Source organism: Aristolochia californica, unplaced genomic scaffold, assembly GCF_029961685.1.
Source record: "Aristolochia californica isolate CCGP_79_NKW_82.1479 unplaced genomic scaffold, dmAriCali1.0.hap1 SCAF_16, whole genome shotgun sequence".
In the NCBI taxonomy this organism is placed as follows: Eukaryota; Viridiplantae; Streptophyta; class Magnoliopsida; order Piperales; family Aristolochiaceae; genus Aristolochia; species Aristolochia californica.
In genome coordinates, this window is record NW_027181837.1 from 19,321,726 (window position 1) to 19,335,430 (window position 13,705).

At 39.8% G+C, this 13,705-nt stretch overlaps 1 protein-coding gene across 3 annotated transcripts; it reads left to right on the plus strand.

Annotated features, from left to right (window-relative positions):
• The first annotated feature begins 697 nt into the window (after positions 1-697).
• LOC137953030 (uncharacterized) lies at positions 698-13,111 on the plus strand. 3 transcript variants are annotated; one of them, XM_068800215.1, is made up of 10 exons: positions 698-831; positions 2,280-2,694; positions 2,838-5,389; positions 5,492-5,602; positions 5,741-5,862; positions 6,046-7,953; positions 8,287-8,335; positions 8,422-8,669; positions 8,758-8,865; positions 12,318-13,111. In XM_068800215.1, the coding sequence occupies exons 2-10, from the start codon at positions 2,508-2,510 to the stop codon at positions 12,550-12,552; spliced, it is 5,520 nt and encodes a 1,839-aa protein (XP_068656316.1). In that variant the 5' UTR covers positions 698-831; positions 2,280-2,507; the 3' UTR covers positions 12,553-13,111. The 3 variants fall into 3 exon arrangements, with proteins under 3 accessions (XP_068656316.1, XP_068656315.1, XP_068656314.1); XM_068800214.1 differs by having other exon boundaries at positions 2,280-2,367; positions 2,451-2,694; positions 2,838-5,602; XM_068800213.1 differs by having other exon boundaries at positions 2,838-5,602.
• Positions 13,112-13,705: the final 594 nt, after the last annotated feature.

The window sequence follows — 13,705 nt, forward strand, 5'->3', positions numbered from 1 at the left end:
AGAAAATAAATATAAAACCTTAGTTTTAAATTTTAATATTTTACTAAAATTAAATATATATTTTATTAATAAATTCCTTCAACAATTTCCATTGTACTTTCTAACGAGCACACAAACATAAAAAAAGTAATTTCCATCGTATTTTCTCTCAAAGACACTACCTCAAAAAAATATATTATTCAGGGAAAATAAATTACCTTGGAATTAGCTTTCTTTTTCAAATTAATAAATTATTTTTAACTAATATTTACGAAATTCAGAAAATTAAAAAGAAAGTAGGAAAAAGAAAAAAAAAACAAAATTCCAACGGAACTAACCGCTAAGATCTCTACTTATTACTCTTGTTTTGGGAGACAGCTTAAAACAACAGGCGTGAAGAGAGAGAGAGAGAGAGAGAGAGAGAGAGAGAGAGAGAGAGAGAGAGGGCAATTTACGAAATTACCGCCCCGCGAGAGAGAGAGAGAGAGAGAGAGAGAGAGGGCAATTTACGAAATTACCGCCCCGCGCTAATTTTCAATTTTTTAGACGCTTCCGAGTTCCTCCCTCGACTCTGAAGCTCCAGGTCTGGAAACCAAGCCTCGGTCTCGGGCCCGAAGCTGAACCTCGTTTCTCCGGTTCGTTGAAATTTTCGCACTATTTCCACTCACTTTATCTTTCTCCCTGGTATGAATAACCCCATTTCTCTCCCGCACAGAAGCGCCTCCGAGACGGTAAAGAAGCCTTCGTAGTTCGTGCTTCATTTCTTCCGGAAACCCTAACCGCAATTCCTGCTTCTTTGGCGCAAATCAGTAGAAACGATTCGATCGCCATTAGACAACCTTGGCAAGCCAAGTAAGTGTCATCTCTCTGCTACCAAACCCTAATCTCTCCCGTCGAATCGATCTTTGCTCCTTAAATTCGACATTTACTTGGATTTATGAGTTATTTGCTCTTATCAACTACGGATATCTGCGCCTTTGCTGCGGAATCGCGAGGATTCAGCTTGTTAGGGGATATTTGCTTCCTGTTGAGTCTTTCGGGCAGATGATCTGGCCTCCGAAGCGCCGGATTGAAGAGCTTTCCGTTTTGGTTATTGATTCCGGAGTTAAATTGTTCATATGACTCGGATTGTGCTGGAGAATAACGATTTTTTAGGGTTTGTTATGAGTGTAGTTTTGGTCCCTTCAAGTCTAGTGTGGAGAGCTCGCCGTGTTTCTTTTCCCTTGTTAGTGTTTCGGAGATTGTTATGCGAAAGCTCTGAGTGAGTTTGTCCGAATCGTACTTTAGTGCGTAATGTTGGTTGAGCTTGCACATTAGTTCAATTACGCTGTCTACTCTGTCTAAGTGTCACAAATCGTTGTGTTATTTGGTGTATTGGTTACTTGTTAGAAAATATTTTGTCGTCTTATGTTTTTATTAGTTACTTTTTAAAGTTCTGTATCACCTAAAACGCCCATAAAGTGTTGACATCTTGTTCTCTCTTACAATTATTTTGACTGGAGAAACTTCTAGCATTTTTTGGTTTTCTGAATTGACTAATGAACGTCTCCAAGTCTAAAAGATGTGTGGTGTCGAGTTCTTGAAGAAGCACCAGTTCTAGTTTCTTTGTGACCTGCAAATCATGGTATTTAAAACTTCTCAGGATTAGAGTTTTATCTTCAAATGTTTTGGTTCCAGGAGCTCTTATGGAACTTCAGACTTAGGATGCCCATGGAGAAACATTGGTGTCTTGTATCTTAGCGTTGGTTTGTTGTAATCTTTTAGGAGAAGGTTGTAATTAGATGAGAAGTGCAGAGTTCTTGACTTCCTCTTGCTATTTCTTGAACATTTGTATGTACCCCTACTAATTCCCTGTTATTTTTGCAAAAAAATTACAGTTTTGAGTTTTCTTAGAATTCTACTCTTGAGATCTGAACCTCCTCAGTTCATAACATGCTGGTTAGTGTAGGCTATTGTGGCAAATATTTAGAGGGTTTATGTGCAACTCTGAAAGTGAGGTTCCACATAAAGCCTGATTAATTTTCATGCTAATCTTGACAGTCCCTTAATATGATTGGTCACTTATAGCAGTCAATCATTGACTTGATATTCTGTACGAAAAAAAAAAAAAACTTTTTGGTTATAGCAATGTTGAAATAAGAGAAATAACCAGAACAAGGAAAGTGTTCTAGAGGATCAAATGATGTACTATGGCATCAAATTTACAGCTTTATTGAACCATTGGTTTGTTCTTTCGTCTTTTTTTACCCTCTGTATGTGTGGACCAATTGGTCACTAATCTATTTTTTTTTTTTTTTCAGTATGGGATATTAAAAGAGGACAATGGAGAAGATGAGAGTGGGAAAGAAGCAAGCAGCCGAAACATCTTTTAGGAAGTGAATTTGAGTGGTAAACTAAAACCTGGTTGGGCATCTGTGTTCTTATCAGCAAGACTTGGACGTGTTGACCTTGAGGATCTTCATACATTTCAGGTAGTCTGTTTCCCTAGAGAAGGATTTTCCTAGGTTTATTGGCTGGCAGGCTTATCTATGCCTGGGAACGAAGTTGCTGACAAGGTTCGGAATTTTTTTGAGCAAGACAACACGCTCCAGGGTCAGCATCAGTCACAAGTGTCAAGTGGGAATTGGCCTGTTTTTAACAACACTCCTTGGGTGCAGACACAAAACGGAGCTGCTCTGAGTTCTGCAACTAAGAACTACAATCTACAGGCATCAGGTATATGATAGTCGAGATTTTTGTCATGCTCTGTGTTCTAATTTGTTATTGTTAGCTAACATCTCTCTTAAGTGTGTGCATTGTAATATATTTTTTCTATTTTTCTTTAAAAAATGTGTGATGCACTGGTGTTTTGGTTTTAGGAGATTTTGAGAGAGGAAATGGTTGGCAGTCTTCGGGATTTTCAGTTGGTGCTGACATTGCACAGTTGCCCCTGAGGCCGGAGTTTGTTAAGAGCCAAACAAAAAATGAGCAGCAGAGTTTCAATGGCTACCTGCGTGGTTCTCAGGGTCTTCCATCAAGGCCCTCTCAGATGGAGTTTCAGGGGGAAGAAACAATACCTGAACGACATAATTTAACTTCTAGAGGCTTATCTATTCTTGAACCACAGCAAGGGAATGCTCGTGAACAGCGGTTGGCTTCTACAAGAAATTCTGAAAGATTGGACATTGCTGAAGCTCCTGTTAACTTTGACTTTTTTGGTAGTAGGCCACAGCTCATGAAGAGCCAACCATCTGGTGTGCCACAACATCCATCACGACAGCAATCAGGAATGAATGATATGCAATTATGGCAACAACAGCTCATGTACAAGCAATTTCAAGAGCTTCAGAGGCAGCAACAACTTCAACAACTAGACCAGGAAGCGAGACAACAAAATGCCATGACTCAGTTATCTGCAATCACAAGACATTCAACTGGTGATCAGTTACCCGGTTTTGCAAATGGTGCAACAAATATGCATGATTCATCTAATTATACATGGCCAACTGAGATAATGGGAGGTGAACCCAAGTTGTCAAATGCCTCTCAAATGCTTGGTGCTAGCATGAACTGGGTCCACCGCAGTGGTTCGTCTCCTACAATGCAAGGATTTTCGAATGGGCTTATGTTTCCACAGGACCAGAGTCAGGCTTTACGTTCAATGGGCTTTCTTCCACAGCAACAGGTTGACCAATCCCTTTATGGAGCTCCTGTTGCTAGTGCAAGAGGTGGTTTTTTGAATCATTATCCTCATATTCAAGGAATTTCTCAAGATGGATCAGATCTGTTGAACAGAACAGGGGGGAGCCAAGTAGAGAAACAGATGATGCACTCAGCTGCTTTTACTTCTTTTGAGAGCGAACAATCTTCTGTATTTGGAGATCAGGTTCGCATACAGGATGGTAGTTTAGCTCCAAAACAAGGTTTTCAGGGAAAGAATTTGTTTGGCCAAGTTCCTGTAGAAACCTTTGGCAATGGTGTTACTTTGAGCAATTTCCATCAAGTTAATTCTCTTGGAAGGAACTCTTCAACACAAGAATTTCATGGAAGGCAGGATCATATTGGTTGGGCTGGAAACGCGGAGGAAAAATCTGCCACACATGTTGGTCCATCCCAGGGAACTGTTAGCCTAGATCCTACGGAGGAGAAGATCTTGTTTAGTTCAGATGATGGTACGTGGGGTGCTTTTGGTCAAAGTAATGGTGGTAGTACAAGTGGCTTTCTGCAAGAAAGCCAGCTGGAGGGTAATGATTGCTTGAATGTTTTTCCATCTATTCAGAGTGGTAGTTGGAGTGCTCTTATGCAATCAGCTGTAGCAGAAGCTTCTAGTAGTGACACAGGTATACAGGATGAGTGGAGTGGTTTGAGTTTTCAGAAAACAGATCTATCAGCGGGGAATCATCCTTCAACAGTGGATAACAATTTACAGAACTCCTCTTCATTGACGTCAAAACCTTTTCTTTCATTTGAGCATACCACTACAAGTCCAAATGGCTTTGAACAGTCAAATACCAAATTTGCATTTGAGCAAAGTGAAAGGGTTAGAACTGAGACCTCACATGAGTCCCTTCAGAGATCACCTCAACAGGGAAGATGGTTAGATCAGAGTACTTCACAAAAGCCACCTGAGGGCAGTTTACTGGGTCAAACTACTATGCATTTGGGAAGTGTTTCAGAAGGTGCATGGCCAGGTCAGATATTTGAACAATCAAGTAATAGTGCACAAAATTCAGATATGGAACTGAATTTGCATAACATGCGGGGGCCTTGGGCTCAGCAGCGGAATATGACTGCTTATAGCACTGGCGGGTCTAAGCCAAATGGTTGGAATATTAATGAGACAATTTCACTGAGTGGAGATTCACAGAGCAATGACCATAGGAGACCTACACACATGGAGAGGGCTCATGATGGTGGTATGTGGAGAGCGAATGACAGTAATCTTGGTGGCATGCCATTCTCCAATGCAACTGGTCGGTTAGAACAAAAGCTGGTTGCAGGCGGTCCACATGGCCGTGGAGAAGATTCATTTGTGAACAACCTTAATGCTGTGACAGGTTCAGGTGTGTCAAAGGTCAGTCAGGGTATGAATCAACAATTCCTGAATAATCAGCAACTTGATTTTGAAAAACGTATTGTTGATTCTTCTTTGAATTATAGAGGAAATGAAAATTTTGGAAAATATCAATCACAGACCAAGGCTCCCCAAGTTCAGGAATTGTCCTCTGGCAATTCTGACAGGGTGTCAGGTGAATTTGAGAAGAAACAGGACAGTTGTCTTCAGAAGGAAATCTCAAATGATAGCTATATCTCTGGTCGTTCACATCCTGGCCAACATACTGTCACAGGGACAGGTCTGAGAGAGAACGCATGGTTAAGTGCAAGTGATTCCCGTACTTCAGCAAGTGGGAACCAAAAATCTTCTGGTCAGGTTGGTCGAAAAGCTCCTGTGTACCGTAAATTTCAGTACCATCCAATGGGAAATGTGGTGATTGAATCTGATGAAAGCACAAGGCAATTTTCAAATTCACAGGGCTTGCTGCAGCAAGGTAGTCAAGGACCGAAAGGCCAAGAGCAAGGTTATCTTGGGCAATCAAAATTCTCTGGTCAGGTTGCTCAAAGCAGTGCTGTGGACATGGAGAAGGTGAATAAGGCAGTTGATCTGTTAGCATTTTTTTCTCTTTAATTTTTCTTTTCTACTTCCAGTACTATTAAGTTCTCTATTGGTGTTCTATTGCGTTCGTGCATTTTTCCTCTCAATACATGTACGTTTTTTCTGCAGAGGAACACAAAAGCAGTGGAGCCAGTTTGTAAAGATGTTCATACTGGCTTCGAGTCTAGAACATCTGCTTCCTTTGATAGTTCAGCTGGTCTGTATGCACCCAACAGAGCCATCCAAACAAGGTGCCTGAGTGTTTCACCTAATTTTATTTTGTGGGCGGATGTGTTACCTTTTTATTAATTACTTCTCATAGCTTCACTATCCTAGAAAATAATAGAATATAGTCTTGCATTCAGTTGCATTCAGTTGATTTCAGAGAAAGCCTTTATTGTTTTGGTATCTGTAACAAAAGTTGAACTTTGCAGCCAAAACATGCTTGAGCTTCTTCATAAGGTGGACCAGTCAAGGGAGAATAATGCTGCACATTTTGGCTCATCTGACATTAATGTCTCAGATACCCCCGAATCTGCTGGCTCTGATGTCTCTGCGTCTCATATTCATGGCAATCAATCAGCTATTTCACAAGGTTTTGGTTTACGGTTGGGCCCCCCATCTCAACGACAGCCATTGGTGAGCAACCAAAATGTTAATGAACTGAATTCAAGGGATCTGGATGCTGGAGACAAGGTACGGACATTTTCAGGCACTACTGCTCAGGCTCTGCCTAACATTAGGGAAATGCCTCAGCAGGAGCATTGGGAAAACAGTAGCCATATCAGACCCAACATTCCAGCACAAACAGGCCATGCGGCTGCACTTTCAACCTTGCAGGGTGGGTCAACTTCATCTCCTATCTCTTTTCCGCGTCATCAGCCACAGCAACAAGTTTCTAGTGGCGCCAAGCAAGTGGGGATGGATCAATCGGCAAACCTTCCATTTGGGAATCAGTCTGATTTCAATTCACAAAGTAAACTTGTTTCCAGATTTGGGGGTGCCCTCAACTCTCATGATGGAGCTTCAGCAGGTGTGTCTGCTCAGGAATCTCTTCGGGGTCCAGCCGGTGGAGTGTCTCCTCTAAATCTTGCTTCTAAGCCTTACCCAACTGATATTGCTCGGTCCCAGCATTTGAATGCTAATACTGCTTTCACGAGGAGTTCAGTTCAACAAGAATCCACTGTTTCACAGCAAGGTGGTGCCTTCTCAAAGATGTTACATAATGTATGGACCAATGTTCCATCTCAGCCGCATCTTGGTCCACAGCAAAAGGTTCCTCCCAATCTTTTCCAGTCTATGCGTCCATTAGCAAACAGTTTGGAAGGAAGTGCATGGGCTACAGCAAAGGAGGATGATTGGAGTGTCAAGAAAGGTGGACAGGCATCATCAGATATTGGTACATGTTCTGTCAACTCACAGCAGTCGCCCTGTGGAGAAGAGCAACAAGCAGGTAAAATTAGCACCTCTCAATCTGAGAGAGCTGACCTTACTGGTTCTCCTTCACCAGTTGTCCATTCACATCAGCAGGAACCATCCCAAACAGTTCCCTGTCCTGTTACCTCCACTTCCAATATTGGTATGGAAGCTTTTGGCCGTTCTTTGCGACCCTCAAGTCTTCCACATCAGAACTACTCTTTGCTACAGCAAATGCAAGCTATGAGAGATGCAGAGGCTGATCCAAATAGGAAAGGTGGCAAAAGACTTAAAGTGACTGATTCTGGTCTTGATACTCAACAATCTGTTGGTAAAACAGGTCAACATTTTATCTATGGATATGGGACAAGTGTCAGAGATGATGTGGATAATGATAGCTCATCTGATTCTAAAATGCTCTGCTTTGCATCAGAGGGAAAGGAAGATAAAAGTGCTAATGCTTCTTCTCAGCATTCTGTTGGAGGTGTTTCTATGCAAAACTATACTAGTCATCTCGGCATAGCATCTCCAGCTTTTAGAGGAACTGGAATTCAGGCTCCTGTTAACCCACAGATGGCTCCTTCCTGGTTTGAGCAATATGGGACCTATAAAAATGGCCAGATCCTTGGCATGTATGATGGGCTGGACAGTTCAAGGCGGAATGCTAAAATTGCAGCTCAGCAATTCTTTTTTGGAAAGGCTCCAGAGAGCTTGCATGCAATGTCACATTCTGTAGTATCTGCGCAAGCAAATGCTGGATCCACTGCTGTGTCAGACAGTGAGCATTTGCCTTCTTCCTTGGCTCCTCCAGTTGTTGATCATAGTTTGGCTATTGTGAGACCAAAAAAGCGCAAGAGCTCCATATCAGAACTTCTACCCTGGTATAAACAGATAACAAACAGCTTCCAGAGGCTTCAAACCATCAGGTGGTAATAAAGAATTGCCTTAATTGCTTAAAAACTTGTTTTAGAAGTGCAATTTCTATTCCCTTCTTCTGGAATCATTGGATTTCTGATTTTTAAGCATCTGATAGATAATTTGGTTAATCACAGTGAAGGCAGTTATTTGTCAGACCACTTTTCTTTCCAATGTGGTGGTGGTTTTGGAAGCTAGACGCTTGCTTGCTTTCTTATAAAGCAAGTTACGGTTTGGTTTCCAAGATACTTTCATCCAAATAACCCTCTTTATATTTGGTGAGAAAGTGGTTGACTTTTCTACTCTTGGATTGTTTGTAAATTTAGAACTCTTTGTTTTTGCAGTGAAGCGGAACTGGATTGGGCACAAGCTACAAATCGACGGGCTGAGAAGGTTGAAAGGATACTGATTTAATAGGGTGTATATTGTTTTATCTTCTGGACCTGGTAAGAGCTTCACTTATTTGTTTCATATTGCAGTTGGAAGATGAAGCAGAAATGTCTGAAGATGGACCATATATACCTCGTCCTAGGAGAAGGCTTATTTTTACAACACAGCTGATGCAGCAACTTCTGCGCTCCCTACCAGCAGCAATGTTATCTGCGGATGCAACATCAGAATACAAGACCATGACATTCTTTGCTGCTAGACTAGCCTTAGGAGATGCATGCAGTCTTGTATCTTCCTCGGGAAGTGATTCTCATATGAATTCTAACAGTGAAAGCACGTAAGTACTGTTCTTACCTGATCCCAATATAAGCAATACAATACCCATTGATTTCCAGTGTTAACTTGAGTTTTTGGAAATGATACAGGACTTTTGAGAAGCAGAAGGAATCAGGAAACCTAGACGAATGCTTTTTTGAAAAAGTTGTTGAAGAATTTATTGGCCGAGCAAGGAAACTGGAAAGTGATTTGTTGAGGTGTGTGCTGAAAATCCTTTTTTTTATTTTTGTTTGTCCGTGAGCATCTCCTAGTCTACGCCTTCGACACTTTCACCTACTATCTACCTGAGAATGGTGGTGCTTTAGGTTATTTCCTTCTAGTCTACAGGCCTGTGATTGTTTGATTTGGTGATGATGCTATGAAAAGCCACATCAAACTGTTACAGTTAATGTTGGTTATAGTATGTTTGCCCATGAAGTTCTCTTTGATATAACATCTTTGCCAATAACATTTATGGAGTATTTTTTATTATTTTGTGCAAGTAGTTGTTGGAGTTTTTAGTGTAAGTCTATTTTCCTGTGACTTTTATTGTTATGTCCAAGCAAAAAGGATGTTTATCCATAGACATGTAAGACCATGAAGCTTGCCGCCTGTTGTTTATTATGATACAAACAGTCCATTTACTATTTTTGGTAACAAAAATTTTCTCGACTCGCATGTTTTATAAAGCAAAACGAAATATGAAGAACACCAAACTGTGCTAAAAGAGGTGATATAAGGAAGGAAAAGATTAAAATGGATGAGCGATTAAGGTTGAGTAGAGCCATCCACAGGAAGTCTTGCGGGTTGGCACCCTTCCTAGCAAAGAAGTGACCGAGCAGACTGCAATGCGGGCCACAGTCATAACCTTCACTCACTACATGAAGTTTTGATAATTTTAAGAGTGTGATTAACAAATTCAATCACTTGGGAAAGGCGAACTATTTAGTGCCTTGAAGTGATAATCATGTGTCAGCCCGCTTCATTTCAACATCATTATCTTCACTGAACCTGAAATATGAGCTGAATTACCAAAAGAACACCAATGAACTCTCAACTGAAAACTAAAACATTCTGATTGGTTTCCATGGACATTGTAATCAACCATCTGCAATTCTTTCAATTATTGATTCTGTTATTTTTTGTGTCTGGAATTGTGAAAAGTGGATGCACTGTCCCTCTGATTTACCGAAATGTGTAACGGAATTCATCCACTAAACTCATTTGTTGGACTCAATTCCTTTCACTTCTGTAAAAGAAGATAAGTGATTCTGAGCATATTTTGAACTGGTCAGGCTTCCTCTAGACAAACTCCATTTGGATTTGGTCGGTAATTGCACAAATATTTCACCTGTGATAGACTTTATGAAGGGAAAGGTGTCCTTTGATGTCAAATAAACAGCAGTATCTGATATGAATATTTTGAACTGCATTGTATAAAATTGTTCTCGTGCTATCTCTTTATGTTTGCCATCTAGTGACAAGGCATTAGTGATGCTGGTCATGAATTTATATGCTTGCCTATCTCCCAAAAAATAACATTTTTTATAGAAAAATTAACTCCAATTTTTTGCTTAAGAAAATTCATGCAGTGCTACTTTCTTTGAGCTTGTCTGTGGCACCTAGATCTTATTCTAAACATGACACTGTTTGAAAATAAGCACATATTATTTTGGAAGGCGAATAAGAATATGAAGCAGTAGAACAAGCAATCCACTGGTTACCTACAAGAGAGATAGGAAACAATTTTTTATTTTTTTATTTTTTAAATGTCAACTAAAGAAAAGAAGTAGACTCACCAATCTCTGGAACTACTATTCTCATTTTACTCTCTTCAGAGTTTTAAAGTTTGGATTTAAGTTGGATATGTAATATCATAAAAAATGTGGTACTGGATTCTTAAATTATCAACTTACAGACATGGTGCATGTACTGAGTATCTGTCACTGGTTTATTGAAACTATACATTCTATGTGCCGAACTGGGATAACCCTTTTCTGCTTGTTCCTCCAGCTGTTTGCAGGAAACTTTTTACTCATTGTTAAATTTGAAAAAAGATCTGTTTATTTTTTGTTGTATCCTAAAGGTACAGATTCAGGATCATCACTGTCAATGGCCATGCCTGATTTTTGTTGAAGTTATTTATATTTTTTATGATGGTGAGTAAATTTATTGCAAAGAGAGGGAGAACATAAAATAATCAAGCTGCAAACAAAAGCAGCAGGCCTGAAGGCAGCAAACAGAAATACAATGCTACAAATTAAAAACTAGGGGATAGGGATCTGAAGCTCAATAATAAGATGTTGCAGCCTCACACCTTCCCTAAGTAAGGAATTCACGAGCATGTTGTCAAACTTCTCAGTAAACATTGATGACTTTGTTCTTATTGTTGCTTGGAGAAAACAGTTTGACATAAGTCTTATGCGCCTGTTTAAATGATTCATTGCCCTAAAGACCCACCACCTAGGGCTTCTGAGAAGCACTATTGATGCTCTTCAACTTTAGATTGCTTTTTTGGAAAAGCTTCTGTGTTGTCAGATTGGGCCTTTGACTTAATGGCTACATGCATGGATGGGTGGGTGGGTGGGTGGGTTGGCGGTTAAAGTGGCGCAGCATGCGTGTGTAATCAGCATTCAGAATAACAAAAAGCTGCTGGTTTATTACTGTGAGGGGATTTTAACTTTCAACTAATCTGCCCCTGGTAAACATTAATTATTGCTGTCATTAACTAAATGAAAAGCTATTAAGCTCTGTATGCAGAAAGAGGCAACATTCAGACTTGTTTCTTATTTCCTTAATAAAGGCAGCAATGTATTGGATAATCTGTTTTCCTTAGTGGAAGTGTTTTTTGGTTTGCAAGCTGGTCATTCAAGATACTTAGGGGAGACTTCTTTTTTACTCTTTCGTTTGTTACATGCTGTCTTCTTTCTTTTCTGCTCCATGTTTGCTCATGCACATCAAACTTGGATCCATGTACATATAGTGGATTCTGTCAAGCTTTTGTTTAAACTTGGTTTTTCTAAATTCTTATTCCCTGCTAGTCATAAATTGCATCACTCAGATGGGGGTAGTAGAGGACAAAAGGGACAAAAAAATTGACAACATCGTGTAGAGATTTTTATTTTAAGAGAAAATGAGGATATTGCCTTAAGGAAGTTGAAATCCCTGAAGTTGATTGAAAGGGCAGTTTTATAAATCACTGTTCTGGAAATTTTGCGGAATGACATAGTTCAGATAGTCAGTGTAATGCCCTCAAGGTTGTGATGAGATAGTTGAAGATAGGAGGAATCTTTGTTGTTTTAAGGGATAATTGAGAAGTTGGTTAGCTAATATGGAGTTTTTGGAGTTCAGATAAGCATGTTACCAATTTAATGTATATGAATAGGTTGTTGGTGGTTTTTGTTTTTGTTGTCTATAAACATTCTATAAGGACTTTTTTTTTTAGGTATTGGATTCAATTCTCACTAGGGTATGGGACAAACATTTCAAAAAACGAAAAAATAAAAATCTAAGGTGTTCAACAGCAATGCTAATGCTTCATAGTTTTCTTTTTTGTGGTAATGCAATAATTATTGTTTCCTTTTTTCTGTGTTACTCGTCTTCTTCTCTGCCTCTCTTGCTTCACTGTTGCAGATTTTGCTATATCTGATTGCCTATGTTGCTGGTGCAGATTGGACAGAAGATCTTCAATTTTGGACTTAAGAGTTGAATGCCAGGATTTAGAAAGGTTTTCTATCATCAATCGATTTGCCAGATACCTTGGGCGGGGAAATACAGATGGCGCAGAGAGTTCATCTTCCACCGAAGCTGCAATCCGGAAACCACTTCCACAGAGATATGTGACTGCAATTGCAGTGCCTACCCCTAGAAATCTTCCGGAGGGGGTGCTCTGTCTCTCACTTTAGTCATTAATCAATTGATTTATTCTCTTCTGCCATCAATTTTCCCGTGCATTTCGGAGCTCTTTCTCTCTTATCTTCTATATATATAGTTATATACTAAATTCTGCGCTCTCACTCCAAAAATCAAGTGAAAATGGAAAGGAAAAAGAGATGGTAGATGGGCAGAAGAATCTAGGAGTAAGTCAGTCAGGATATTCAGTTCAGGTCTGTGTATATTCGTGGAAATCAAGGAGATTTGGGTTCCCTCTGGTTTTTGTAGGAGGGAAAAGGGAGGAAGGAATGCCCCAAACTTGTTCATGGGTGTGATTCCATGTGTGGCCCATCATATACAGGATTCCTGGGTCGCTGTACGGTTTGTCCGAATCGACTCCCAATTTACTGGCGCAAGCTTTGTCACTGTTGTAAAGTCAGAAATAGTTCAATTCTTCTTTGTTTAATGGGAATGAAGGCAATTTTCATTCATATTTATAGTATTGTGATGCCAGAACGTGCATTTTTAGAACTTAAAGTGCCTCTCTCAAGCTGACAAAAAGAAAGAATGAGAGAGGAAGCCTGAGGGGCTTTTGAGGTCACTTATAGAGAGGCCCGAGGGGGGGGGGGGGGGGGACTCCCTCCCTCCTCCCACCTACCTCCCACCTTTCTATTTGCAGGAAGGAAAAAGGACTCACTCTATCGGTAATGGCTATGTAACAAAAATTTACTAGTACCGTTTGGATATCTAACCTGAGTCAAAACAGGTAATTACAAATGGGTCAAGTCAGGTTGGGTCAGGTTTGGTGAATTTGAAATCTACAAGCAGTGGGATCATGTATGGATTGGAGTCGATCTGTAGATTAGAATAATTTTTTTTTTATTAATCTTATTAGTAGCTTAGGTGTAATAATAGACAATAATCATGAATGAAGCCAAGATACTAATGGATTGTACAGATGGTGTTTTCAATGGGCTACGTTATGCACTTGGTGTCACATAGTCAATTGAGCATGACATGAGTTTGAAATTGAGATATTGAAAGAGTCATCTAATTAGTAACAAAAGATAATTGGATAATTTAGATCTAATAAAAAACAGAACTCTGAAGCTATTAGTTTGTAATATATGAAGTATAATAAAATATATTATTTATAGTTTACAGAATGCGGTTTCCCGAGGTCGG

Excerpts from the sequence above, each read along its gene's own strand:
- LOC137953030 (XM_068800213.1), top strand. The coding sequence starts at position 2,508 with ATGCCTGGGAACGAAGTTGCTGACAAGGTTCGGAATTTTTTTGAGCAA. Across the intron at positions 5,863-6,045 it reads AACAGAGCCATCCAAACAAG|CCAAAACATGCTTGAGCTTC; the intron begins GTGCCTGAGTGT and ends TGAACTTTGCAG. Across the intron at positions 8,866-12,317 it reads CTGGAAAGTGATTTGTTGAG|ATTGGACAGAAGATCTTCAA; the intron begins GTGTGTGCTGAA and ends TTGCTGGTGCAG.